The sequence below is a fragment of the Lampris incognitus genome, chromosome 5 (assembly GCF_029633865.1).
Source record: "Lampris incognitus isolate fLamInc1 chromosome 5, fLamInc1.hap2, whole genome shotgun sequence".
NCBI classification, from domain to species: Eukaryota; Metazoa; Chordata; class Actinopteri; order Lampriformes; family Lampridae; genus Lampris; species Lampris incognitus.
The window spans coordinates 26,242,342-26,268,874 of record NC_079215.1 but is presented as its reverse complement, the minus strand read 5'-3'; the positions used below and the strand labels follow the sequence as shown (position 1 = coordinate 26,268,874).

General features: G+C 45.2%; 1 protein-coding gene across 4 annotated transcripts in view; it reads left to right on the top strand.

Annotated features, from left to right (window-relative positions):
• khsrp (KH-type splicing regulatory protein) overlaps positions 1-26,533 on the top strand; it is a 53,755-nt gene that overhangs the window by 11,622 nt on the left and 15,600 nt on the right. For 2 of the 4 annotated variants that reach the window (XM_056279634.1, XM_056279632.1), the window contains exons 5-14: positions 7,985-8,043; positions 8,162-8,233; positions 8,334-8,391; positions 8,510-8,678; positions 14,923-15,021; positions 15,132-15,233; positions 15,449-15,551; positions 16,953-17,077; positions 17,193-17,492; positions 19,003-19,106. In XM_056279634.1, coding sequence (XP_056135609.1) covers positions 7,985-8,043; positions 8,162-8,233; positions 8,334-8,391; positions 8,510-8,678; positions 14,923-15,021; positions 15,132-15,233; positions 15,449-15,551; positions 16,953-17,077; positions 17,193-17,492; positions 19,003-19,106 — 1,191 coding nt within the window. Of the gene's footprint in view, positions 1-7,981; positions 8,044-8,161; positions 8,234-8,333; positions 8,392-8,509; positions 8,679-14,922; positions 15,022-15,131; positions 15,234-15,448; positions 15,552-16,952; positions 17,078-17,192; positions 17,493-19,002; positions 19,107-26,533 lie in introns of all 4 variants that reach the window. The other 2 variants (XM_056279633.1, XM_056279631.1) reach the window with 1 other exon arrangement.

The window sequence follows — 26,533 nt, the reverse complement described above, 5'->3', positions numbered from 1 at the left end:
GTCCTTCCACATTTCTCTTCTTGACTCCATACCTTCCCATCACCTCCTCATCACCTCTGTTCCCTTCACCAACATGTCCATTGAAGTCCGCTCCAATCACCACTCTCTTCTCCTTGGGTATCTTCTCCACCATGTCGTCCAACTCATTCCAGAATTCTTCTTTTTCATCCATCTCACACCCAACTTGCGGGGCATATGCGCTGATAACATTCAGCAATAAACCTTCAATTTCCAGCTTCATACTCATCACTGTCTGACACTCTCCTCACCTCCAGCACGCTCTTGACATACTCTTCCTTCAGAATTACCCCTACCCCATTATTCCTCCCATTCACACCATGTTAGAAGAGTTTGAAGCCACCTCCGATACTCCTGGCCTTACTCCCCTTCCACCTGGTCTCTTGCACACACAGTATGCCTACCTTTCTTCTTTCCATCATGTCAGCCAGCTCTCTCCCTTTACCAGTCATAGTGCCAACATTCAAAGTTCCAACTCTCACCTCCACATGCCTACCCTTCCTCCTCTCTAGCTGCCTCTGGACATGCTTTCCCCCTCTCCTTCTCCTTCGCCCAACAGTAGCATAGTTTCCACCGACACCCTGCTGGTTAACAGTACCGGTGGCGGTCGTTGGTAACCCGGGCCTCGACCGATCCGGTATGTAAGTCTTATTTATGATCCGCATATTTGATTTGGCAAAGATTTTACGCCGGATGCCCTTCCTGACGCAACCCTCCCCATTTGTCCGGGCTTGGGACCGGCACTAAGGATGCACTGGCTTGTGCATCCTCAGCGGCTGGGTTAATCACTTGTCTTAATAATATCAAATATAATATAAAGTAATATGGGTCATTTACACATATCTTATATCTAAGAAATAATTATTGACAAATATTACCATGATAAATATTACCAGAACTGATTGAATATTGAATAGATCGTTTGCAAGTTATGCTAAAGTCAACATTACTAGCGTGAACATTGCCCTTCCATAAGCTAACTATGTGGTGTATTGGATCGAGCACTCGGTGCGCGATTGTGTTGGACTGTCACCACTACTGAGTTCTGTAATACAATGGTCGAGCCTAGTAGTGTGTGATGTCTCCGTCAGTAAAGATCAGACTTGTGCCGCATCCTCGTCTCCGTGTACTTATATATATTAGTGATTAAGTTAGTAACCCACGAATAGTAACACTACAATAGTGTACATAAGAGAAGTCACAACATGGTGTCAGAAGACGGAGTTACGGTATAATTCAAGGGCGGTACTTCAACGAGTTCGCTGGTAGCTGAGGCAGCTAGCTAACACGTGCTAGCCTGCGCACAAATATGGAACAGTTCAAGCCGCCACCACCGCTGATACTTACCGGGAATGTCGCAGAAAACTGGAGAAGATGGGAGCAACGTTTCCAGCTGTACATGACCGCCTCAGGTGCGTTGGACAAGGAAGAGACGGTTAAAATAGCCATTCTGCTTCACACCATCGGAGAGGAGGCGCTGGAAGTGTATAACACACTCACCGTCATCCCAGGAGGAGACGACGAATCGATGGAGGACGTTCTGAAAGCCTTCAAGGACTACTGCAGCCCTCGGAAGAACGTCGTGTTCGAACGCCATCAATTCTGGTCGCACACGATGTCAGCAGGAATATCGGGGGACAGATTCATCACAGAGCTGCGCCAGAAGAGCAAAGACTGTGAGTTTGGCAGACATGAAGATGACATGATAAGGGATAAATTAGTGTTCAGCATAAATGATGCCCGTTTGAAAGAAAGACTGTTACGTGATAATGAGCTTACTTTGCGCAGGGCCGTAGAGATATGTAGATCAGCCGAGCTCGCTAAGTCACAAATACAAGCGATGCAGACGTCACATGTTGTCCAAGACGCCTCAGTGGATGCATTAAAGAAAGCAACAGGGCAAACGCGCACGGGCAGCTGGAACAAGAACAAAACGAGCAGCAAGAGGCATGTAGCAACAACTCTCTGCCACAAGTGTGGAAATAAACATGAGCCCCGTCAATGCCCAGCTTATGGTGCAGTGTGCCACAAATGTGGTAAGAACAATCATTTTTCCAAGGTGTGTAAATCAAGCACTGAAAAAAGCGGCAATTACAAGACAAAGACAGTGCATAATCTAGAAAGTGAAATTGATTCCTTATATATAGGCATGATTGGAAAATACAAAAACAAAGCAGCCCACCAAGCTAAAGGCACTGTATGGCGTGAAACAGCCACGGTCAGAGGCGTAGCAATTAACTTCAAGTTGGACACAGGCGCCGATGCAAATGTGCTTCCTATGCGCGTATTCCGGCAGCTACCAGGTCCCGTTCAGTTACGGCCCACAAAGACTGTGCTGATTGCTTTTGGTGGTGCACGACTACCCTCAGATGGTGTTGCATCTCTAGATTGCCGCACATCTCAGCATACGGCTGTATTGGACTTCCATGTGTCTAGCCGAGCTGACAAGCCAATCCTGGGTGGAGATGCGTGTGAAGAGCTGCAGCTGGTGAGAAGAGTCGAGGCGCTTGCAGTGGAGTCCCCACAACCAGCAAAACCTCCGTTCACCAAAGAGGAGCTGCTGCAGAGGTATGCGGAGGTCTTCACAGGATTAGGCGAATTTCCTGGAGTTCATCACATACACATTGACCCCAGCGTCATGCCTGTGATTCACGCGTGCAGGAACGTACCACTCTCCATCATGGACTCACTAAGAGAGACACTCACAGACTTGCAGAACAGGAAAGTCATAACTCCTGTCAATGAACCTACAGAATGGGTGAACAGTCTTGTTGCCACAAAGAAAAAAAATGGTGCGCTAAGGGTATGTTTGGATCCTTGCAACCTGAATGAGGCAGTCAAGCGTCAACACTACTCCATTCCTACACCGGAAGACGTGCGCAGCAGGCTAACAGGAAAATCCATCTTCTCCATCCTAGATGAAAAGGATGGATACTGGCAGATCAAGCTAGATGAGCCGTCGTCTAAGCTATGCACCTTCAACACGCCGTGGGGCCGGTTCCGCTTCCTCAGACTTCCATTCGGGATCAAATCGGCCAGCGAAGTGTTTCAACAAAAGAACTGTGAGACCTTCGGCGATATCCCAGGTGTGTACATTATAGCAGACGACATGATCATCGCAGCGTCATCAGAGCGGGAACACAATGAAATCCTGCAGAAAGTAATGGAGAGAGCCAAGACCGCACATGTGAAATTTAACAGGGACAAGATCCAGTTTAAAGTTGATACTGTAAAGTACATGGGACACGTCATCACGGCAGCAGGACAGAGAGCTGACGACACAAAGATCAAAGCGATTGTCGACATGCCAACCCCGGAAGACAAACAAAGTCTCCAACGTCTGCTTGGAATGACAAAATTCCTAGTGCAATACATACCAAACGAAGCCTCACTCACGGCACCCCTCAGACAGCTGCTCAAGAAGGATGTAGCGTGGCAATGGTGCCCGCACCACAGCTCAGCGCTAAAGGCACTAAAGACCACCCTCACACAAGCCCCTGTGCTGAGATACTACGATCACAAGCAGCCTCTCACTCTACAAGCAGACTCCTCAAAGGATGGACTGGGAGCCTGTCTGATGCAGAACGACCGCCCAGTGTGCTATGCCTCACGAGCGCTCACCGACACACAAAAGAGGTACGCACAGATAGAGAAAGAGTTGCTCGCTATAGTGTTTGCTGCTAAGAGATTCCACCAGTATGTCTACGGCAGACCAGTAACTGTCCAGTCCGATCATAAGCCTCTGGAGGTCATCATGCGCAAGCCGCCGAGCAAAGCACCTGCGCGGCTGCAAGGTATGCTTTTACAACTGCAGAGGTATGATCTGAGTGTAACATATACACCAGGCAAGCGCATGTACATTGCCGACACACTCTCACGCGCTACAGCTAGCAGAGAAGGTGACCATATTGATGAAAACCCTTGTGATGAGAGAGTTGTGTATGCCTTGGATGCCACAGATGCCTTGAGCGAGGAAACGCTCAGCAAATTAAAGAAAGCAACGGCAGCAGATGGCGTGCTGCAAGCTGTGTGTGAGAAACACAAGAAAGGCTGGCCCATGAAAAAGAAAAGTTTGGACAGAAAACTACACGCCTACTGGGCAGTAAAGGACATTATAAGCATGGAAGATGACATTGTCTTGGTCGGAGACAAAATCATCATACCCCAGAGCTTCAGGAGCACGATTTTGGAGAAGCTGCATCTTGCACACCAAGGAGTGCAGCGCACAAAAGCCAGAGCAAGAAAGTCTCTCTACTGGCCTGGCATGGCACGAGATATAGAGGCAATGGTGGAAAAGTACGTGCAATGCCAGCAGCTACAGCCCAAACAGCAGGCTGAGCCACTTATGCCGCATCAGGTCCCAGAACTGCCATGGATGAAAGTCGGAGCTGACATCTTCAAGCTACACGGTCAGTCATACCTGTTGTTAGTTGATTACCTAACCAAATATCCTGAAGTGCTCAACATATCTGACAAAACAGCATACACATAATCCAGAAGATGAAGTCTGTGTTTGCCAGACACGGGATTGCTAGGGAGATAGTGAGTGACCATGTCCCATTTGCCAGCTATGAGATGAAGTCATTCGCAGCTTCATGGGAGTTCAAGCTCATACACTCCAGCCCAGGTTTTCCCTCTTCAAATGGCATGGCTGAGAGAGTCATAAAGACAGTGAAACATGCGCTGAAGAAGGCAATGCAGACCGGCACTGACCCACATCTGGTGTTGCTGTCACTGAGGAACACACCGGTGACAGGACTGGACGTATCACCTGCACAAATGTTGATGGGGAGAGTTCTACGAAGCACACTTCCGTGCTCCACTGCTGTGCTGACACAATCAGTCCCACAGCACATTCACAGCAAGATCCGGAACCTGCAGTTCCGCCAAAAACAACGTTACGACCAATGTGCAAAGCCCCTGCCAGTGTTGACCCCAGGAGACACCGTACACATGCAAACGCGGCGCGGCTGGGAACCTGCCGTTGTCATCCGACAGAGAGATGAACCACGGTCCTACACTGTGCAGACACCGGCTGGGAGGATGCAGAGAAGGAACAGGCGACATCTGAGGAAGATACATCCGAGCCTATTCAGAGACACGGACAGTGAGGAACATTTTGACCCAGAGGTACAACCCTCACTCTCACAAGCGCCTGTGCCAGTCGACTCACCACCACATGACCTGCCACCACACGACCCTCCTCCGGTGACTACAGGCAGTACACCCACATGCTACACAAAGTGCGGCAGAGCAGTTAGGCGCCCTGCCAGATACAATGACTAACCTCAGGGTTCTTTTGTGTGATCATTCAAGTGTTTATTAAGGAGAAAAAAAAGGAAAAAAAGAAGGTGAAACAAAGAGTACAAGGTGTGTTTAACCTGAAATGTTGCAAGATTGCTGAATGTTCAAAATGTTTACATGCTAACCACCAGAATGTGAAAAGGAAATGGTTTATGTTGCTTAATGAGAGTCATCTGTCATTTAAAAAAAAACATGCTGTATTAATCATTGAAGTATGCAAGTAGAAAAGACTTGTTCAGTGTTAATGCCATAGTGTTAATGGTTCGGTAAAGGGTCTACTGTTGAAGCAACTGATGAGTAGGCCACATCTCAGTTGGAAAAGAGGGATGTGGTGTATTGGATCGAGCACTCGGTGCTCGATTTTGTTGGACTGTCACCACTACTGAATTCTGTAATACACTGGTCGAGCCTAGTAGTGTGTGATGTCTCCGTCAGTAAAGATCAGACTTGTGCCGCATCCTCGTCTCCGTGTACTTATATATATTAGTGATTAAGTTAGTAACCCACGAATAGTAACACTACAATAGTGTACATAAGACAAGTCACAACAAACTACAGTATGATCACTGTCGCTATGCCTCGTCAAAATTCAGTGTTGGAAAAAAAGGTTGCCTGTCATAGAACACACCACACTCGTTTCACTTATATAGCCTATAGTTAGTGGGTACGATTGGGGCTGATCATGTAATGGCGTTTTCAATCACATTCGCTAACCTGTTGGTCTTTGAATTCTTTGTAAAGGCCGGGATGTCTGTCAGCGAGGTGCTTCGCCATGTTGGACGTGTTGCCTCCCTTTGTCTGAACGCCTTTGTAACATGTCATACAGACGGGTCTCAGTGTGTCTGTGGGCTTGCCCTCACTATCTGCGAAGTATCCGAAATAACTCCAGACTTCACTTCGCCCGTCTTTTTTTGTCTACAAGCTGAGGACTGTCGGCAAGCGCTTCCGAACCTGTCGCCATCTTTCGTTCCCTCTCTCACTCACAGTGACGTCAGCCCGCGTGCTGCTGCTTCGCTGCGTGTGAGTGAAACAGTTAGACACGCCCACTAGCCTCTGGCGCAAGAAGCATGACTGAGAGTTGGAGCAGCTTGCTGCACAGACACACAACGTTATTTTAATAAAAGTATCGATACTAAAAACCAAGCATATCGTATCTTTTTTTGCGTGAGGGTATCGTGATACTTTTCTAGTATCGATACACCGTGCAACACTATATGAAAGTTTATGACAGTTTTTAAAAGCAACTGTCAATAATGTATTTTAAAGGAATGATGTTGCCAGTGCTGAGAAGGTTTAAAGACTTTTGCAACATTTAGAAATACCTTGAAAAATGTTCAGGTGAGTTCCAGCTATATAAAGGTTGTAGCTTCATTTTGAAGTTTATTTTCATAACCTTGCTCCTGTGCAGCGAAATTTGATTGCTGCATTTATTGGAGTGTCTTAATAGATTTCACTCCTGATAATGCTGTAGTTATGCTTTTGAACACACACCCTGACCATTCTTGCTTGCCGTTTTTCTACAAGTTACCCCTTTCTCCTCTTCTCACATCTCTCCTCTTCATGTGGTTGTTTCAAAACCTTTTTTCTGCATGTAAGGAAATAATAATCATTTTCAATATGTGATATCAAAAAATAGGCTGGCCGATAAAAATATGCCGATAACGATATGAAAAATGACAACTATCTAAGCCGATCGGTCGATCCCTAGCTGTGATTGCATCTATTCCCCAATTCTGTGTGAATAGCCATTGAAATTCTAGTTAATGGTCATGACAATTTGCATATGAAACCGATCGTTGGTTTCTATCATTATACCACTGTATTGTTTATAAGGGTGGGGATACCTGCAGTCAGTCAGTTGAGACTGAAGAGGTCACTTGGATGAGTGATGAAACATTTTTCCCAATGAACGTGTCCAGATGAAATGATACAACTTTCTGTGATTTTCCCATAAAAAGCTTCTGTAGTGCAGGTTTCCCCGGGTGCTGCACGGCAGCTGCCCACTGCTCCACGGCAGCTGCCCACTGCTCCTAGCTACACGGCTAGGATGGGTTAAATGCAGAGGAAGAATTTCCCCACGGGGATCAATAAAATAATAAAATAAATGAACACAACAACCACAATTCAGACTTAGTCCTCTTATAAGGCTGAAAAATCTCTGCCGTAGCACTGTCACTGCCTTCTGCCATGTTTTTAGTGACGCAAAACAAACACACGTTGCATGCTGCACCTGGTTCCACACTCCAGTCCAGTTGTCAGCCTTAATGAACCTCTAACCTGGTTTGCTGACCGCCAAGAAACACCAAAGAGGAAGAAGAAGCCCTGCATCTGGGACTGTCGCTAACTTTGGTTGAGGCTGGACAGTATTTACCGTTGAGTTTTTCAAAGCACAGTAATTAAACACTGTTTTAATAATTAAAATTTCAATTCCATTCCATTTATTGTCATTAAAAACAGTGTGCAGGCACATGTTAAAAATGAAATAAGGGCTGCGGCTTCGCCAAAATTTGAAACATTAATACTAACTATTGGGAATTTTACCGTGGCTTATCATGAAACCGGTAACCGTTTCATCTCTATGAAGGCCTATGGTACGCATGGTTCTTGATCGTAGATGAGGTACTCCCCGCGTCATTTTTTCCCCCATCTTTGTTACCAGCAGTGCCAGGTCCTCTTCAATGACTGAAGAATTTATGGTGCCTGATGGCATGGTCGGTCTCAGTGAGTACACGCACACACATTTCCGTCGAGCACGTGCACCGTGTCATGACAGTGCTTGTAATGATGATTAGCATGGTTAGACTAAATCCGCAAATTATCTTGGTTGTTTCCAATCCAGTCATTGGTCGAGGGGGGGAGCAGATAAACAAGATACAACAGGACTCTGGCTGCAAGGTCCAGATTGCATCTGGTAAGTTATGTGATAACCCCTAGTTGGTTATTTAAATAAATTCTCTTAGACTTCGCATTTTATATATATATGTATGTATGGATTTTTTTTCTCCTTTCAGACAGTGGAGGTCTTCCAGAGCGATGTGTTTCCCTCACAGGATCGGCAGATGCCATACAGTAAGTTTTACGGCAGAGAGGTAAACTCATCTTTGTCTGACACAACGATATATTTTATCTTTTATTCTTTATTTTTACTATTGCCGCCTTATCCTTTCCTACTTACCTTTTCTTCCAGGAAAGCAAGGATGTTCTTGGATGAAATAGTGTCAAGAGGTCTTGCACCCCCACCCTCGTTCCATGAGTCAACTAATGGGCAGGCAGGCAGCATGCAAGAGATGATGATCCCTGCAGGAAAGGCAGGCCTTGTTATTGGCAAGGGAGGAGAGACCATCAAACAGCTACAGGTGAAACACAAAGTGTTGTTATGGGGGGATTATCAGAAGAAGAAACGTAATTATTGGCAGAATTGACTTTAATAAATTAATAATAATGATCCATCCATCCATTATCCGAACCGCTTGTCCTGCTGTCAGGGTCACGTAGATGCTGGAGCCTATCCCAGCAGTCATTGGGCATCAGGCGGGGAGACACACTGGACAGGCCGCCAGGCCATCGCACAGGGCCAACATACACACACACACACACGCACACACACATTCATACCTGGGGACAATTTATGACCGATTCACCTGACTTGCATGTCTTTGGACTGTGGGAGGAAACCGGAGCCCCCAGAGGAAAACCAAGCAGACATGGGGAGAACATGCAAACTCCACACAGAGGACAAACTGGGACGACCCCCAAGGTTGGACTACCCCGGGGCTCGAACCCAGGATCTTCTTGCTGTGAGGCGACCACGCTAACCACTGCGCCACTGTGCCGCCCATAATAATTATGTATTTTGTTTATTTAATAGCACCTTCTATGACACCCAAGGTCACCTTACATCAAATACAATAAACAACAAAGCAGTAAAAAAAACAGTACAATCACACAATAAGAAACAGAGCATAGCTCAGAAAGGAGTTAAATCAACATGATGCAGTTAATGCATTTAAAGTGAGTAAGCTAGTTTAAAAAGTTGGGTTTTAAGAGCAGTTTTAAATTCTGTAATGGAGTCCAGTATGTGGATATGACTGGGAATGGAGTTCCAGAGTTTGGGTGCAGCATAGGAGAAAGCCTTAGTACCCATTGTGCTGAGGTTGGTGGCTGGTAGTGCCAATAGACCTGCTGGTGAAGACCACAGGGAGCGAGAGGGAGTATAAGTCTGAAGGTCTGTGAGATTAGCAGGGGATAGATTGTGAAGAGCTTTGAATGTTAATAATAAAGTTTTGAAGTTAATCTGCTGTGACACAGGAAGCCACTAATTGAATCAGCAAGGAAGGGACATGTTAAGTGGACTTTGAATGTGTAATAATCCGTGCTGCAGAATTCTGGATGAGTTGAAGCCAATGAGTAAGTTTTGTTGGGGATGCCTGCAAGGATCACATTGCAGTGGTCAATGTGTGATGTGATCAAAGCGTTGACCAAGACTTCCGTGGAGTGTTGTGTTAAAGCAGGGCATAGTCTGGAGATGTTTCGCAGATGGAAATATGCAATCCAGGTGACATTGTTTTTGTGACTGGGAAAGGAAAGAGTACTATCAAAGATGACACCAAAGCTCTTAGCCTGTGTGGAGATGGGTATGATGGCTCCTGCAATGGAGAGTGAGCAAATATTTGTTTTTGAGAGTGTAGCTTTAGTGCCAATTTGGAGTAGCTAGTTTTACTACTGTTGAATTTCAGATGATTGTTTGACATCCATGTATGTAAATCATGGCGACAAACAGTGAGGGTACTGGAGAGGAGAGTGGAAGTGGGCTTAGCGGACACATAAAGCTGTGTATCATTAGCGTAACAGTGGAAATGGATACCGTAGTACCGGAAGATGTTGCCAGAGGGAGGAGGTAACTAATAAACAGGAGTGGCCTCAACACTGAAACCTGTGGGACTTTATGAGAAACTATGAAACTTTTTTTTTTTGGCTCTTTCCCCCTCTTTTTCTCCCCAATTGTACTTAGCCAATTACCCTATTTTCCCGAGCCGTCCCGGTCGCTACTCCACCCCCTCTGCCGATCCGGTGAGGGGTGCAGACTACCACATTCCTCCTCTGCTACATGTGGAGTCGTCAGCCGCTTCTTTTCACCTGACAATGAGGAGTTTCGCCAAGGAGGACATAGCACATGTGATGATCACGCTATTTCCCCCAGTTCCCCTGACCGACCAAAGGAGGCACCAGTGCAGCGACCCAGACACATACCTGCATCTGACTTCCCACCTGCAGACACGGCCAATTGTGTCTGTAGGGATGCCTGACCAAGCCGGCGGTAACACGAGGATTCAAACCGACGTTCACCGTGTTGGTAGGCAACGGAATAGACAACTATGCTCCCTGGACACCCCTAGGGCAGGCATTTTTGAACAAGGGTTGTAGGAATTGGATTCAGGGGAAAAGTGTTATTATTTTGCTTCCGGTGTGGGAAGATGGCGGTACAAATTCACGTTTGCAGTGGCCTCACCCAGTTCCAATGTGGGAAGATGGTGGCGCAAATTCACGTTTGCGGTGGCCTCACCCAATACCATCCATGCAGTGTCTTTGTCCACATCTGCGTCTAAGTTTGGCTTCGTTTAATGGCTGGGAGAGCTTGGTTTGCTGTGTCCTGTGGGCCCAGGGACCACGGCCTTGCCTGGAGCTGTGCCTGAAGAGGTAACACCCAGGGCAGTCAGACAGGATGTGGAAGTGGGGCAGGCTAAGCTAACTGCTAGCCCACGCAGACCGGCAGTTCCGATAACACTGAGGGTGGTCTGGCAGCGGCCTCGCCTAGCCTTGACTGTGTTTTTAGTGTCATTGTGCACAAACAAATAGTTAATGTCTGTATGTAAAACAGGGCGGCACGGTGGCACAGTGGCTAGCACAGTCGCCTAACAGCAAGAAGATCCTGGGTTTGAGCCCCGGGGAGTTCCACCTTGAGGGTTGTCTTGTGTGTGGAGTTTGCATGTTCTCCCCGTGACTGCATGGGTTTCCTCCCACAGTCCAAAGACATGTAGGTCGGGCAAATTAGCCGTACAAAATTGTTTCTAGGTGTGTGTGTGTGTGTGTGTGTGTGTGTGTGTGTGTGTGTGTGTGTGTGTGTGTGTGTGTGTGTGTTTTTGTGTTGGCCCTGTGATGGCCTGGCAGCCTGTCCAGGGTGTCTCTCCGCCTGTTGCCCAATGACTGCTGGGATAGGCTCCAGCGTCCCTGCGACCCTGAGAGCAGGAGAAGCGGTTCAGATAATGGATGGATGTGTGGAGTGCGGGGAGGTGTGTCGGAACGTGTCTGGCTGGAAGAGCTAGCGTTAGATCAGCTGAAGGAGCTTTGTCTGCTGTGTCCTGTGGGCCCAAGGACCACGGCCCTGACCAGAGCTGCGCCCAAAGAGGAAACACTGAGGGCGGTCTGACAGGACGCAGAAGTGGGGCAGGCTAAGCTAACTGCTAGCCCATGCAGACCGGCAGTTCCGACAATCATCCTGGCTGGCGTTCGTTCTTCTGGACAGTGTTTTTTTTTTTGTTGATAATATGTGTTAGTTTGGATACGTGTTCTTGTAGTTCTTGTGTTTGGTTATGTGTTTTGGTCTTTGTGTCGCAACTGCTGGGGGAAACGATGTTTCGTGTCATTTCATGTGCATAAGTGCATGAAATGACAGTGTTTCTGATTCTGAGGATTCGCCCATTCCTCACTGACGAGATGGCACAAGTGCTCATCCAGGCTCTGGTCATCTCCCGGCTGGACTACGGCAACTCCCTCCTTGCTGGCGCCCTAGCGTCGGCCATCAGACTTCTGGAGCTTGTTCAGAAAGCTGCAGCTCGTCTGGTGTTCAACCACCCTAAGTTCTCCCACACAACTCTCCTTCTCGTGTCCCTACACTGGCTCCCAGTAGCTGCTCGCATCCAGTTTAAGACTCTGGTGCTAGCCTACAGGGCAGTGAAAGGAACAGCTCCTTCCTTTCTCCAGGCCATGGTCAAGCCCTACACCCCTGCCCGACCACTTTGCTCTGCTGCCTCGGGACGCCTGGTTGCCCCCTTGCTCAGAGGCCCTTGCTGCCGATCGACCCAGTCACGGCTCTTTTCTGTCCTGGCCCCACAGTGGTGGAATGAACTCCCCACTGATGTCAGGACAGCGGAGTCACTGCCCATCTTTCAGCACAGGTTGAAAACTCACCTCTTCAAGAACTACTACCCTGTTACTTGCTCTTAGCACTTATTGTATTCACTCATTTTAAAAAAAACAACTCTCTTTCTTGCGTTTTTTCTTTAGCACTGGTTTTGTTCTTAGATGCTTGTTTAGAGAAAGGTTGCACTTATGACCTCTGATGACTAGTAGTTCTCCTGATTTCCTACATTAGATGCACTTACTATAAGTCGCTTTATGACTAATGTAATGTAATGAAGTGGAGGTGCTGGACTTAGTGATAAGCTCAAAGATGTGATTTTCAGTTTGAAGACTGAAGTCAAATAGGACAGTGGGTGGGGAGCGTTTCATGGCGCTTGCTGATAAGTCAGTCTGCATGATGTTAGCAAAGGTGAGCTGCTCATGAATTGTACTAATTTTGAAGTTAAACTTCAAAAAACCAGAGCATTGTTCATTAGAAAGGTTACTGTTCATATTGGCTTCCGGTGGGTTGAGTAACCTTTTCACTGTGGAGAAGAGAGTTCTAGCATTCCGTGTACTTGTACTGATATTTGCATAATAGGATGTTTTTAGCTGTTGAAAGAACATTTTTATAATGTAGTATATGATCAGAATACATTTGTTTATGAACAGCAAGCAGGAAGTCCAGTTTTGGTGTAAAGCCTCTCAAGGCACTGACCTATAGCCTTGAGCTGACATACTTTAAGTGTGTACCAGGGAGCAGTATGGGCAAATGAAACAACCCGTGTTTTCCGAGGGGCTAAACTATAAAGTACAGAAGACAAACTATCATTGTACTTGTCCATAATGTCAGGAAGTGAGGAGGTGAGAGCAGGAATGGCGTTCAAGGTAATTAAACTGCTGAGATCATCTGGATTAACATGTCTGATATTGCGGTATGATATGGTACGATGCACCCTTGATTTACCAAGCAGTGGCTTGGTGTTGAATAACACAGCTTTATGGTCAGAGATGAATAGTTCAGCTGAGGTTATAGTATATGTTGCGATGCTGGAACAGCAAACTAAGTCAAAGATATATGGTGTGGGTTGTAAAGTTGACAACCTTTAGATCAAAGCAATGTAACATTGCTTTAAAATCTTTAGTGAACATATTGTCAGTGTTATCAAAAGAACATTTAAATCCCCCATTAGGATAACCATCAGAGACAATGCGCTAAGGGGTGGTTAAAACTGTCGAAAGTTCAGTGATAAACAGTGGCAGCTGGCCAGTACAGGGCGCTGGGGTGCTGTCCCCTTCAAATATCAAGCGATGAAATCTACTTAAACATGTTAAATATAATTTAGTTGTATAATGCAAATAATTATGAAATAAAAGTGTTTTTCAGTCTGTGAGCGCCTGTCAGCAGCCATTAAATATTGGTTCCAAATGGTATTTGGTTGATTTCTGTCTGAATACGTATACTTCCTGGGTGAGGGGCGCCGGCCAAATGATATCTTACGTAAGCCCTCAAACTTTTTGGCGAGCAGGTGACCCGAGGCTGCTGTCTAATTGGTGTCTTCAGATGTTCCATGGGGTGCAGTTCTGTGCGCCCCAGACACTCCCACTTTTATTGGCAGCGAATTGGTATTGTTTTAATGTTTTTTTGATCTAATGTGATTGGACAATTCTCGTGGCTGTCAATCATGTTCACACCCACCACGACACCTTGTCTCGACTGTCAGTCATCCACTGTCTACGAACCCTGATAAAATCTATAGGCTACATTGTCCTTCTTAATAACTCTTGACTGTGTGGACATTAAAACAGCTGTCAGGTGTGCTGCGCCAAGGTAAATTGTGCCACCCCCCCAAAAAAAATGATCACCCGGGCGGCACCCCGGTGATAAAGAATGTTCAATGCCATAGGTGGTCTGTACGGAGCAGCAACGATGGTGGGTGTAGGTCCATAGAACTTAACAGCCAGCAGTTCTAAGGGAGATTGATCAGGTAGAGACAGTGGCGTTAGTTTGATACTATCGTGATAGATCAGCGCGAGGCCGCCACTGTCCAAAGACCGAGGTTTGCATATGTAAACAAATCCTGGTGGAGTTGCTGAATTTAGCTGTAGAAAGTAATTCTGTGACTGCCAGGTTTCTGTGAGACATAAATAGTCAAGTTTGCACTCTGTGATGAAGTCATTGACCAGAGGGGCTTTGTTGGTGATAGATCGGATATTGTAGAGGTCAAACTTATGACAGGTCATGCTCATATAAATAGCTGATTTAACTAGTGGGGTTAGTGCACTGTGGTCTACATGCTGGTCAGAGCTCTTCTGTGTCAACTGTTTATTTGTACAGTTACATGGTGTAAAAATATGGCTGCTTTTATGCCATCAAAATGGGTCCTCTACTTCAGGAGTTCATGTTCATGCATCATGTGCTGTAATGAATCTAAAATAGCTTTCTCTCACTGTCTCATTCTCTCTCTTGCAACATCCCAGGAGCGAGCTGGAGTGAAGATGATTCTGATTCAAGATTCCTCCCAGCCATCCAACATAGATAAACCCCTACGCATCATTGGGGACCCCTACAAAGTGCAGGTATCCTCATACACAAAAGAAAATGGGCTTTGCTGAGGTTTATGCATGTATGTCTTTCTTTGCCTCTCATATTCCCAGTCAGAGTATTTCCCCTTAATTCGGCTTTGCAGCAAGCAATGGATATGGTGAATGAGATTTTGCGAGAGAGGGACCATGCTGGCTTTGGAGAGAGGAATGAATATAGTTCCAGGATGGAAGGAGGTGGTTTGGATGTAAGTAATTTCCGGTGTGTCTGTCTGTGGTTTTTTAAAATTAATTTATTAATGAAAAGCTTTGAAAATGTGAAAGGTCAGCTTACTTGGCATCTTCTTGAATTTGCCCAGATACTATAAATCCTGGCTGGTAAATATCAGATGCAAGATTAACTGGTCCAGCTGCTCAATGACCACTCAGTTCTCAGAAAGGCTGGTTAATTTTTTTTTTTTAGGTACCTGTGCCCCGCCACTCTGTAGGTGTTGTGATTGGTCGAAGTGGAGAAATGATCAAGAAGATCCAGATGGATGCTGGAGTCAAGATACAGTTCAAACCAGGCAAGCACCCCAGATATATTTGAAAACAAATATTTGCAATTGTCTGTTCTAATCTTGCGCTGTTAAGTGTTGAAAAAGGGATCAAAACTATTACACACTTAATGGGGACTGGAGGAACTGGAAGGCAGCGTACAGCAGGCTTACATAACCAATAAAGATTCTCAGCTATAGAAATGTGATACTTTATTGCAGGTATTAAAGTTCTCCATCGCTACAATGGATTTCCATCAATTGGATTCCAGAGAGGCCATGTACGAGATCAATGCAGGGTTTTCCTTATCAGCGCCTAAGCATTTTTTGCACAGCGCCTAAACCGAATGAATGAAAAACTGCTGAGAGTTCTCTACCACTCTGGAGAGAAAGGATACCGTATTGGCCCTAATATATAAGACAATATTTTTTTTCTGAAATTTGAGTTTAAAAAAAGAGGAGGTTATCCTATATTTCAGGACTAGACAATTAAGTGTTCATTCATTACAACAGATATTCTTTTTGAATGGGGAGAGTACCAGAGTAACTATGGTATTTTACCGTGTTGCATAGGCTAACCAGGGTTCCCACGCATCCTGGAAAACCTGGAAAATAGCTGACCAATTTTCCAGTCATGGAAAACACATGGAAAATGAGAGAAAAACTAAAATGTCCTCGAAAATCTTGTGTTGTCCTGGAAAATTATTTCAATTTTCTTCTATTTTCCTTTAGTTTAGAATTAATTACTATGCGATCTATCAGAGCTCCCCAAAACGAATATTTCCCACATTTCTCACCTACTCCGCTCTGAGACACACACACACACACACACACACACACACACACACACACACACACACACACACACACATACACACACACACACAGAAGCCCACAATGAACTCCCAGTCCGCAAGTCGTCATGTGCTCCATTTGGTCTTGTTGTCACGTTGTTAACGTAGCTTATTAAACTAAAGACAGCAAGTAGCCTATGGATTGCTAAGCCTCCGCAACCGATTTTGATTGACAAAGAAAACAGGAAATAATAGCTACTTCGCATTTGAGGCGAATTATCCAGGAAAGGCGAAGGATTCCAGCAAGCCACAAAGTTTCAGAATCAATATCATTGTTATTTTTGTCTGCTTGTAATATGAATCAGGGTAGAAAACTAAGCTTCTTTTTTTTTACATTTTGCTTACATTTATACAATTCACTTGAGGATCACAGGTGTGCATTTTCATATTTTTCAACAATTTGGGGGATTTTGAGCATTTCAACAAAAGGGATGTTGGTCAAAAGTGAAATGTTACACTGAACCCTATTAGAGATTCAAAGCTGCTCATTCTCTGCTTCTTCCACTCCCTCTTCACTGTAATTGTGCTCTCAGTCTCTGCATTACCAACCAAGCCATTTCTTGTCGTCCTCTTGCAGATGATGGTGCATCTCCTGATAAGATGGCACACATTATGGGTCCACCAGACCGATGTGAACATGCTGCCTCCATTATCAATGACCTGCTACAGAGCATTCGTGTGCGAGAGGAGGGTGGGCAGGGGGTAGGTATAGAATTGACTGATAAATGTGGGAATTTGATTCCTTTGAACGGTGGTGAATATGGCTTTCTAACTGAGGAAGAGTTAAAACCTGATGTCTGTTGCATTTCCTCCCTAGGGCCCACCAGGTCCTCCTGGGATGGGTATGCCGCCTGGTGGCAGAGGCAGGGGGAGGGGCCCAGGAAACTGGGGTCCTCCAGGAGGAGAGATGGCCTTCTCTATCCCAGCTCACAAATGTGGCCTTGTAATTGGGAGAGGTGGCGAGAACGTCAAGTCCATCAACCAACAGACTGGTGCGTTTGTGGAGATATCACGTCAGCCGCCACCCAATGGTGACCCAAACTTCAAACTCTTCACCATCAGGGGGTCCCCACAACAGATTGACCACGCAAAACAACTTATAGAGGAAAAGATTGAGGTAATATTAGGAGAGGCTGAATTCAGCTATTATAGTGGCAAGGAAAAAGTACGCCATGTAGCAAACTCTCTTCTAAACTGCTAGCCATTTAAGGCCCGGGCCACACCGACTACCTAAGCAGCGCGTGTGCATCACAGAACGTCTTGCTTTTCATTACGACACCCATGTGAACAGGTTAGAGCAGCTGCACAGCCCGCATGAGCAGCGTGGCTCAGGCACGGCTCAAGCCAAACTGCAGTGACGCAACTCTACAGAATAGACGTGATGCCTATTTTTCTCGGCGTGAGGCAAACAGTTCAGCAAAAATAGACAGTAAAATTATCTGTTGATAAGTCATATTGACATACCAGTAACATTACACAACTGATACCTTTCACTGTAGTTTCAATGTCTACCTGTAGAATATGTCAGAGACATGGAAAAAAAATTAACCATTTTAGTAATGGCATGTTAGGAGAAAGTGGAGGCTACGCTAAATATAAATGAAATTTATAATGACATGAAATTAAACATTTGATTATTGTTGGCTGTTATCAAAGGCAAACTCATTGTAGGAGGATAGGGCTAGCATTAGCTGTGGTGCAGTAGCAATGCTTGCATGCATGTGGACACCACATGCATGCAAGCCGCAGCAGTTGAGCGAGGTAGCCATCACACACAGGCCTAAGAATTAAGTTGATTTTTGTAACTGTAACCTTATACAGAGTAAAACATGACCTGTTTAACGTGATCAATTATGAGAGTACTTTTCTCAGTATTTCCCAAATTAAGCAATTAAATCAATCATTGGCAATTCAATCAACACTTATTCAATGACTGTTAAAATCTGGTGCAAAGTTCCATTTCATGGGAATAGTACAAACTTAATTGTTGTGAGGCATCACTTATTGTGCTTGGAAAAGCAATCAAGAAACAGGCTGTGGATGTGAAGGAAGGCAGATGTGGGAGGCAGAGATTAAAGGGAAGGTCCTTGCAGAGGAAGTAGCTTGAATGTCCTCAGCTGTATGCTGTATATGTCACAAAACTAATTGGGTGTGTAATGGTTGGATACAGCCACTGAATTTTGCCTTGTTGGTGAATGCTGTTAGTAAAATAAATGGGCTGGTTGTTTCTTCTCAAGAAAAAGATAACTTAAATATGGTGTCACAACAAAAATGCATGACAAATAGCAAAATGGTTCATAAGTTTTGAGCTCAGATGCTAATTATGAACTAAGAAGTAAAAACTTTTTTTTTCACTGGAGGAGTTAAGATACCTTTTTTAACTTAATGCATTTAAAACCCATTTGAATAATCAAACGCCTCCTAGGTTAATAATAGATAAGCTTTCATTGTTATTTTATCTTTTTTATCACTTCTATAGTAATTCAGTTGGTTTTTGATTTAAAGTGTAGCAGAAATTAAGTTATATTTATTATGGGATACACACTTTTTTTGTGACACTGGTCAGATTTTGTGAAATACATGATATCATACCTGTTTGGCAGAACTCTTTTCTCTGTCTTTCTTAGGCTCCTTTGTGTCCAGTGGGTCCCGGTCCTGGAGGTCCAAGCGGGCCAATGGGTCCCTATAATCCCAACCCATACAACGCAGGGCCTCCTGGTGGTGCTCCCCAGTTAGTAAAACTACTTCTGATGTAACACTTTTGTAGCTTGCTTGCTCGTTTTTTAACACCATGGGCCCTATCTTACACCCAGTGCAAAGTGCATCGCAAGTGTCATTACTAGTTTGGACCGATGCAGTTGTCATTTCCTATCCAGCGCCCATGTTGTTTGAATAGCAAATGTACTTGCACCCATCTGAGCGCCCATGGGTGTGTTGGTCTTAAAATGAGGTGTGGTCAGGCGCACTGAGAAAGATGGCGCCTGGGGATCAACTTCCATTGCCTTGGTCAGGGACACAGACAGGAGTATTAACCCTAACTAACACACATGACTTTGATGTTACAATGTTACAATTTCATTTAGCAGACGCTTTTATCCAAAGCAACATCTTTCTGAGAGTTAATACAACACAAGCAAAGATCTGGTCAGGAAGCGACAACGCAAGTAAGTGCAAAAAAAAAAACCAGGTTCAAGTCCGATGGGACGTAGGTGTCAACAGGCAGTGCACAAAGGCAATTCATAGGGTGCATAGAAGCAAATTTATTTATTTTAATACCATTAGGTGTGGAGGTGTTCAAGAAAGAGATGGGTCTTTAGCGTCTTCTTAGAGATGGAGAGGGACTCAGTGGATGGAATGGAGTTTGGTAACTCGTTCCACCACCAGGGAACTACAGAAGAGAAGAGACTAGCTAGTGACTTAGGGCCCTGTTGTGCAGAAGTGCCAGGCGCCTTTCATTTGCAGAGCGTAGTGAGCAGGACTGAGTGTAGACCTGAATGAGTGAGTTCAGGTAGGCAGGAGCCATTTTAGTTGCTATTTTGTAAGCGAGCATTAAGGTTTCAATTTAAGTTTAAAGGGCGCCTGGGTGACGTGGCGATCTATTCCGTTGCCTACTAACACGGGGATTGCTAGTTCGAATCCCTGTGTTGCCTCTGGCTTGGTCGGGCATTCCTACAGACACAATTGGCTGTGTCTGGGGATGGGAAGCCAGATGTGGGTATGTGTCCTGATCGCTGCACTAGCGCCTCCTCTGGTCAGTTGGGTTGCCTGTTCGGAGGGGGGGAACTGGGGGTAATAGGATCCTCCCACGTGCTAAATCCCCCTGGTGAAACTCCTCACTGTCACGTGAAAAGAAGCGGCTGGCGACTCCATATATATCAGAGGAGGCATGTGGCAGTTTGCAGCCTTCCCTGGATTGGGGGTGGAGCAGAGATCAGGATGGCTCGGAAGAGTGGGGTAATTGGCTGGATACAATTGAGGAGAAAAAAGGGGGGGGGGTAAGTTTAAGTTTCCTAGCTGTGATCTGTGTAGCTAGAAGCAGTGGGCTGCCGCCTTCATGCTGCGCCCGGGACCATCTCCAGTTCTTTTCCCATTGCCTTGGTCAGGGGCACAGACATGAGTATAAACCTTAATATGCATGTTTCTTTTGGTGGTGGGGGAAACCGGAGCACCCGGAGAAAACCCACCGCAGACATGGAGAGAACATGCAAACTGCACACAGAAAGGACCTGGGATGGCCTGGAGTTTGAACCCAGGACCTTCTTGCTGTGTGGCAACAATGCTAACCACTGGGCCACCTTGCCGCCCACTGTAATCCATTGTTGGCGCATTGCTGTCTTTAGGCAGTGGAAAGCAATTGCACCATTGACCAACAGACACAGTGCTGGTCTAAAGTCAATGGTGCAGTATTTTCCTGCCATTTAAAGAGTGCATTATTCAGATAGAAAGTTGCGCCGACATAGGTGGGTGCACAAAACACATACACAGGGACATAAACATAAACATGCAAAAGATTACAACTAAAAACATTACATTGTGAAAGATTATTATTGTGTACATCATGGTATTTAAAAAATAAATGTCCCCCAAATCTTTATGGTTGATGGGATCAAATTGTGATATGCTATTTGAATTGATTTTAGGTGGATTTAGGAACAACACATTCCCTTTACCTAGTATGGAGGCACTGGTTGCCTGTCTAATTTTCTGAATTTTGTCATTAAAGAAGGAGGCAATTTCATTGCAGGCCCTGGTAGATAGAAATTCAGAGGCAACTGCCACCGGGGGGGGATAGCCTGTCGACAGTCGAACACAAGTTACGTACATTTCTTTTCTTTCTTTTTTTTTCTTTCTTTTTTTTTTGGCATTGATGTCAAAGACCGCCTTGCATTTCTTAGTTCCAAATTATAAATGCACTGTCTCTGTTTATAGATTTTATAATGAATAGTAAGATTTGTTTTTCACCACCTGCATTCAGCTTTACAACTCTCTTTTTTTATTCTGACCAGCGGGACACATCTCCATGGAGATCTTTTCTTACCAGAGACCACCTTCACCTTAGCGGGTGCAATAGTATCAATAACATCTGTAATTTTAGAATTAAGATTATCTACAAGCTCATTGACAGACCTGCGAGAGGACGGGTGTGGAAGAGAAAGCCTGAATTTTCACTGGTGCTTTCAGTGATATGCCATTTTGTGATTACCTGTTTGAGCATTTGTGCACACGGTGATAGTACTCTCAAAGAAAACACAAGAAGTCACCACAACCTTAGCAATGTTCAGACCCTTGGAGATAATAGAGTGTGCCCCTTGTTGTATGTGCACTCCGTCACATGCTGAGTCAGTCCATAGTTATCAAGAACACAACAAAGTTCTTTGGTTCCTCTGTCCCGGGGGTTGTCAGCATGGATGTTTAAATAACCAGCAATAGCTACACTTTCAAATTCAATACAGATTATACAGTGCATCCGGAAAGTATTCACACCCCTTCGCTTTCCCCACATTTTATGTTACAGCCTTATTCCAAAATTGATTAGATTACTTTTTTTCTCATCAATCTACATACAATACCCCATAATGGCAAAGCAAAAAGGTTTTGTAGAAATTCTTGCAAATTTATTAAAAATCAAAAACTGAAATATTGCATATACATAAGTATTCACACCCTTTACTCAGTACTTGGTTGAGGCACCCTTGGCAGCGATTACAGCCTCAAGTCTTCTTGGGTATGAAGCTACATGCTTGGCACACCTATATTTGGGGTATTTCTCCCATTCTTCTCTGCAGATCCTCTCGAGCTCTGTAAGGTTAGATGGGGAGCGTCGCTGCACAGCTATTTTCAGGTCTTTCCAGAGATGTTCAATGGGGTTCAAGTCTGGGCTCTGGCTGGGCCACTCAAGAACATTCACAGACTTGTCCCGAAGCCACTCCTTCGTTGTCTTGGCTGTGTGCTTAGGGTCATTGTCGTGTTGAAAGGTAAACCTTTGCCCCAGTCTGAGGTCCTGAGCGCTTTGGAGCAGGTTTTCATCAAGGATCTCTCTGTACTTTGCTCCATTCATCTTTCCCTCGATCCTGACTAGTCTCCCAGTTCCTGCTGCTGAAGAACATCCCCACAGCATGATGCTGCCACCATCATGCTTCACTGTAGGGATGGTATTAGCAAGGTGATGAGAGGTGCCTGGTTTCCTCCAGATGTGACGTTTGGCATTCAGGCCAAAGAGTTCAATCTTGCTTTCATCAGACCAGAGAATCTTGTTTCTCATGGTCTGAGAGTCCTTTAGGTGCTTTCTGGCAAACTCCAAGCGGGCTGTCATGTGCTTTTTACTGAGCAGAGGCTTCCGTCTGGCCACTCTACCATAAAGGCCTGATTGGTGGAGTGCTGCAGAGATGGTTGTCCTTCTGGAAGGTTCTCCCATCTCCACAGAGGAATGCTGGAGCTCTGTCAAGAGTGACCATCGGGTTCTTGGTCACCTCCCTGACCAAGGCCCCTCTCCCCCGATTGCTCAGTTTGGCTGGGCGGCCAGCTCTAGGAAGAGTCCTGGTGGATCCAAACTTCTTCCATTTACGAATGATGAAGACCACTGTGCTCTTCGGGACCTTCAAAGCTGTAGAAATGTTTTTGTACTCTTCCCCAGATCTGTGCCTCGATACAATCCTGTCTCGGAGGTCCACAGATAATTCCTTTGACTTCATGGCTTGGTTTTTGCTCTGACATGCACTGTCAACAGTGGGACCTTATATAGACAGGTGTGTGCCTTTCCAAATCATGTCCAATCAATTGAATTTACTACGGGTGGACTCCAATCAAGATGTAGAAACATCTCAAGGATGATCAGTGGAAACTGGATGAACCTGAGCTCAATTTTGAGCGTCATAGCAAAGGGTATGAATACTTATGTACATGCAATATTTCAGTTTTTTATTTTTAATAAATTTGCAAAAATTTCTACAAAACCTTTTTGACTTTGTCATTATGGGGTATTGTGTGTAGATTGATGAGAAAAAAAAGGAATTTAATCCATTTCGGAGTAAGGCTGTAACATAACAAAATGTGGGGAAAGTGAAGGGGTGTGAATACTTTCCGGATGCACTGTAGATGGCAGCTCAGTTAAGCCATCAAAAAGGTTTGCATTGTAATTAATTAGGTGGCCTATAGATATATAAATATAACTCAAGGAGAGGAATTCAACTGAAGAACCATTTGTTCAAAAGAAGCAAAATTTCCATAAGATCTTCTTGCATTGGAGCAAATCATTAAACAAAATGTCTACTCCACCTCCTTTCTTATGCTGTCTGGTTTCGCTCACAAAACTGAAATTGGCAGGGATTGACTCAGTTGAATTGTTGTCTTGGTCTAACCACGTTTCAGTTAAAAACATAAAATGGAGATTGTGCTTGGTGATAAAATCATTGATTAAAAATGTTTTTCCTGTCAAAGACCTGATGTTTAGTAGTGCTAAATTTAATGTATTAAAAGTAATACCTGCACAATTTTTTGAGACAGGCTGTGGCTACTGGTGTACAAGTGGAGTCAGGTTAGATGAAGTAGCTGTGCACTTTGAGTACATTTAGCACAGAAACAGCCCTGGTTAAGATCACTAATGACCTCCTTTGTGCAGCCAACTCCGATCTACTCTATTCTCATCCTCCTTGATCTCACCGCAGCCTTTAATACGATATCCCATCAGCTCCTCATGGATCGTCTGGCTAGCATTGGAGTTGAGGGCACTGTGTATATGTGGTTTGCTTCCTACCTTACAGACAGGACACATTTTATACAAATTCAGAATTACCGGCGGGTCAGAAAGTTTGATAGTTCCCCGTGGAGTTCCACAGGGTTCAGTGATGGGGCCACTCCTGTTTTTATTATTTACCTCCTCCCTCTTGGCAAAATCTCCCGACACTATGGTATCCATTTCCACTACTATGCTAAATGATACACAACTTTATGTGTTCACTAAGCCCACTGCCACTCTCCCCTCACTGCTTTTCTCCATGATATATACAGATATGGATGACTAAATTCAACAGTAGTAAAACTGAGCTACTCCTCATTGGCACTAAATCTACACTCTCGAAAACTAATATTTGCTCACTCCCCATTGCTGGAGCCACCATACCTCTCAACTCATGCTAAGAGCCTTGGTGTTATCCTAGATAGTACCCTTTCCTTTTCCAGTCATATAAACGATGTCTCCCGGATTGCCTTTTTCCATCTGCGAAACATCTCCAGACTATGCCTTGCTGTAACACAACACTCCACGGAAGTTTTAGTCAATGCTTTGGTCACATCACACATTGACCACTGCACGTGATCCTGGCAGGCATCCCCAACAAACTTATTCACCTACTTCAACTAATCCAGAATTCAGCAGTATGGATTATTACATGATCAAAGAATAGAATAGAATAGAAAATAACTTTATTTATCATTGTACAGGTACAACGAAATTTGAAAGTGCAATTCTTAGCAGTGCAAAGATCAGTATAAAAAGAATTAAAAACATAAAACACACACACATTCATTTCTACATTCTACTGGGCACCAACATATTGCACAAAAAGTCAGGAATCAAGACTTAGCAGCATTTAGTGCGGTTATGGTTCGGGGATAGAAACTGTTCTTTAGTCTGTTTGTCCGAGCTCTTATTATCCTGTAACGTCTGCCCAAGGGCAGCAGTTCAAACAGATGGTGTCTTGGGTGAGATGGGTCCTTGAGGATGCCATGGGCTTTTTTTGAGGCAGCGGGAACTGTATAGGTCTTCCAAGGAGGGGAGTGGGTATCTGATAATCTTCTGGGCGGTGGTGATGACCCTCTGGAGTGCTTTCCTCTCTGCTACTGTGCAGCTGGCAAACCAGACACGGATGCAGTAGGTCAGTATGCTCTCTATGGAGCAGCGGTAGAAGGACACAGTGAGGTGATAAGGTGGTTCTCTCTGAGGATCCTCAGGAAGTACAGTCTCTGCTGTGCCTTCTTAACCAGCGCTGTGGTGTTAATGCTCCAGGTCCGGCCCTCCTCTGTGTGTATGCCCAGAAACCGGAAGTCCGTCACACTCTCCACACAGTCTCCGCCGATGAAAAGGGGATGATTGTCCGTTTTATTCCTCCTGTAGTCTATAATCAGCTCCTTTGTCTTCTTGGAGGTGTTGAGGATCAAGTTATTTTCCCTGCACCACACAGACAGCCGCTCCACCTCATCCCGGGTTTGCAGACTCATCCCCCCTAGAGATGAGCCCCACCACTGTAGTGTTGTCTGCAAACTTGACGATTGTGTTGCTGGAGTGAGCGGGGGTGCAGTCGTGTGTGTACGGCGTGTAGAGTAAGGGGCTCAGCACACAGACTTGTGGGGAGCCGGTGCTGAGGCTGAGGGCTGAGGAGATGTGGGGGCCTATTCTGACCCTCTGTGGGTGCTCAGACAGGAAGTCCTTAATCCAGAGGCAGATGGAATAAGCAAGGCCCAGTTCTGTCAGTTTGGTCACCAGTCTGTGGGGGAGGATGGTGTTGAATGCAGAGCTGAAGTCCACAAAGAGCAGCCTGGCGTAGCTCCCCTGCTACTCTAGGTGGGTCAGGGCAGTGTGGAGAGATGTGGCTATAGCGTCCTCTGTGGACCTATTTGCTCTGTAGGCAAACTGGTGTGTGTCAAAAGTGGGTGGGAGGCTTGAGATGATGTGACTCCGAACCAGTTTCTCAAAGCACTTAATTATGACGGGTGCGCGTGCCACAGGTCAGTAGTCGTTCAGGCTGCTGACAGTGGACGTTTTTGGCAATGAGACTATGGTGGCTGACTTCAGACAGGGTGGGTTGGTGGACTGGGATAGGGACTGGTTGAAGATCTTGGTGAAGACCCCCGCCAGTTGGTCCACACATTCCTTCAGCACCCGTCCAAGGACGCCATCGGGACCCGCAGCCTTCCTCTGACCATGTCTCTCCCTTGCTGATTCAACTACACTGGTGGCTTCTTGTGTTGTGTTTTGCAGGTTAATTTTGAAATGTTATTAACATGCAGTAAGTTAAACACCCTCCATTCATCAAAACTCTGGAGACAAAATCTGTTGTCCACAGGTTGTTATTGAATAGCAACAGGGTGAAACTGAGAACAGATGGGAAAAAAAAAAACTATATTTACTGTAAATACCCCGTAAATACACTGCAAACACAC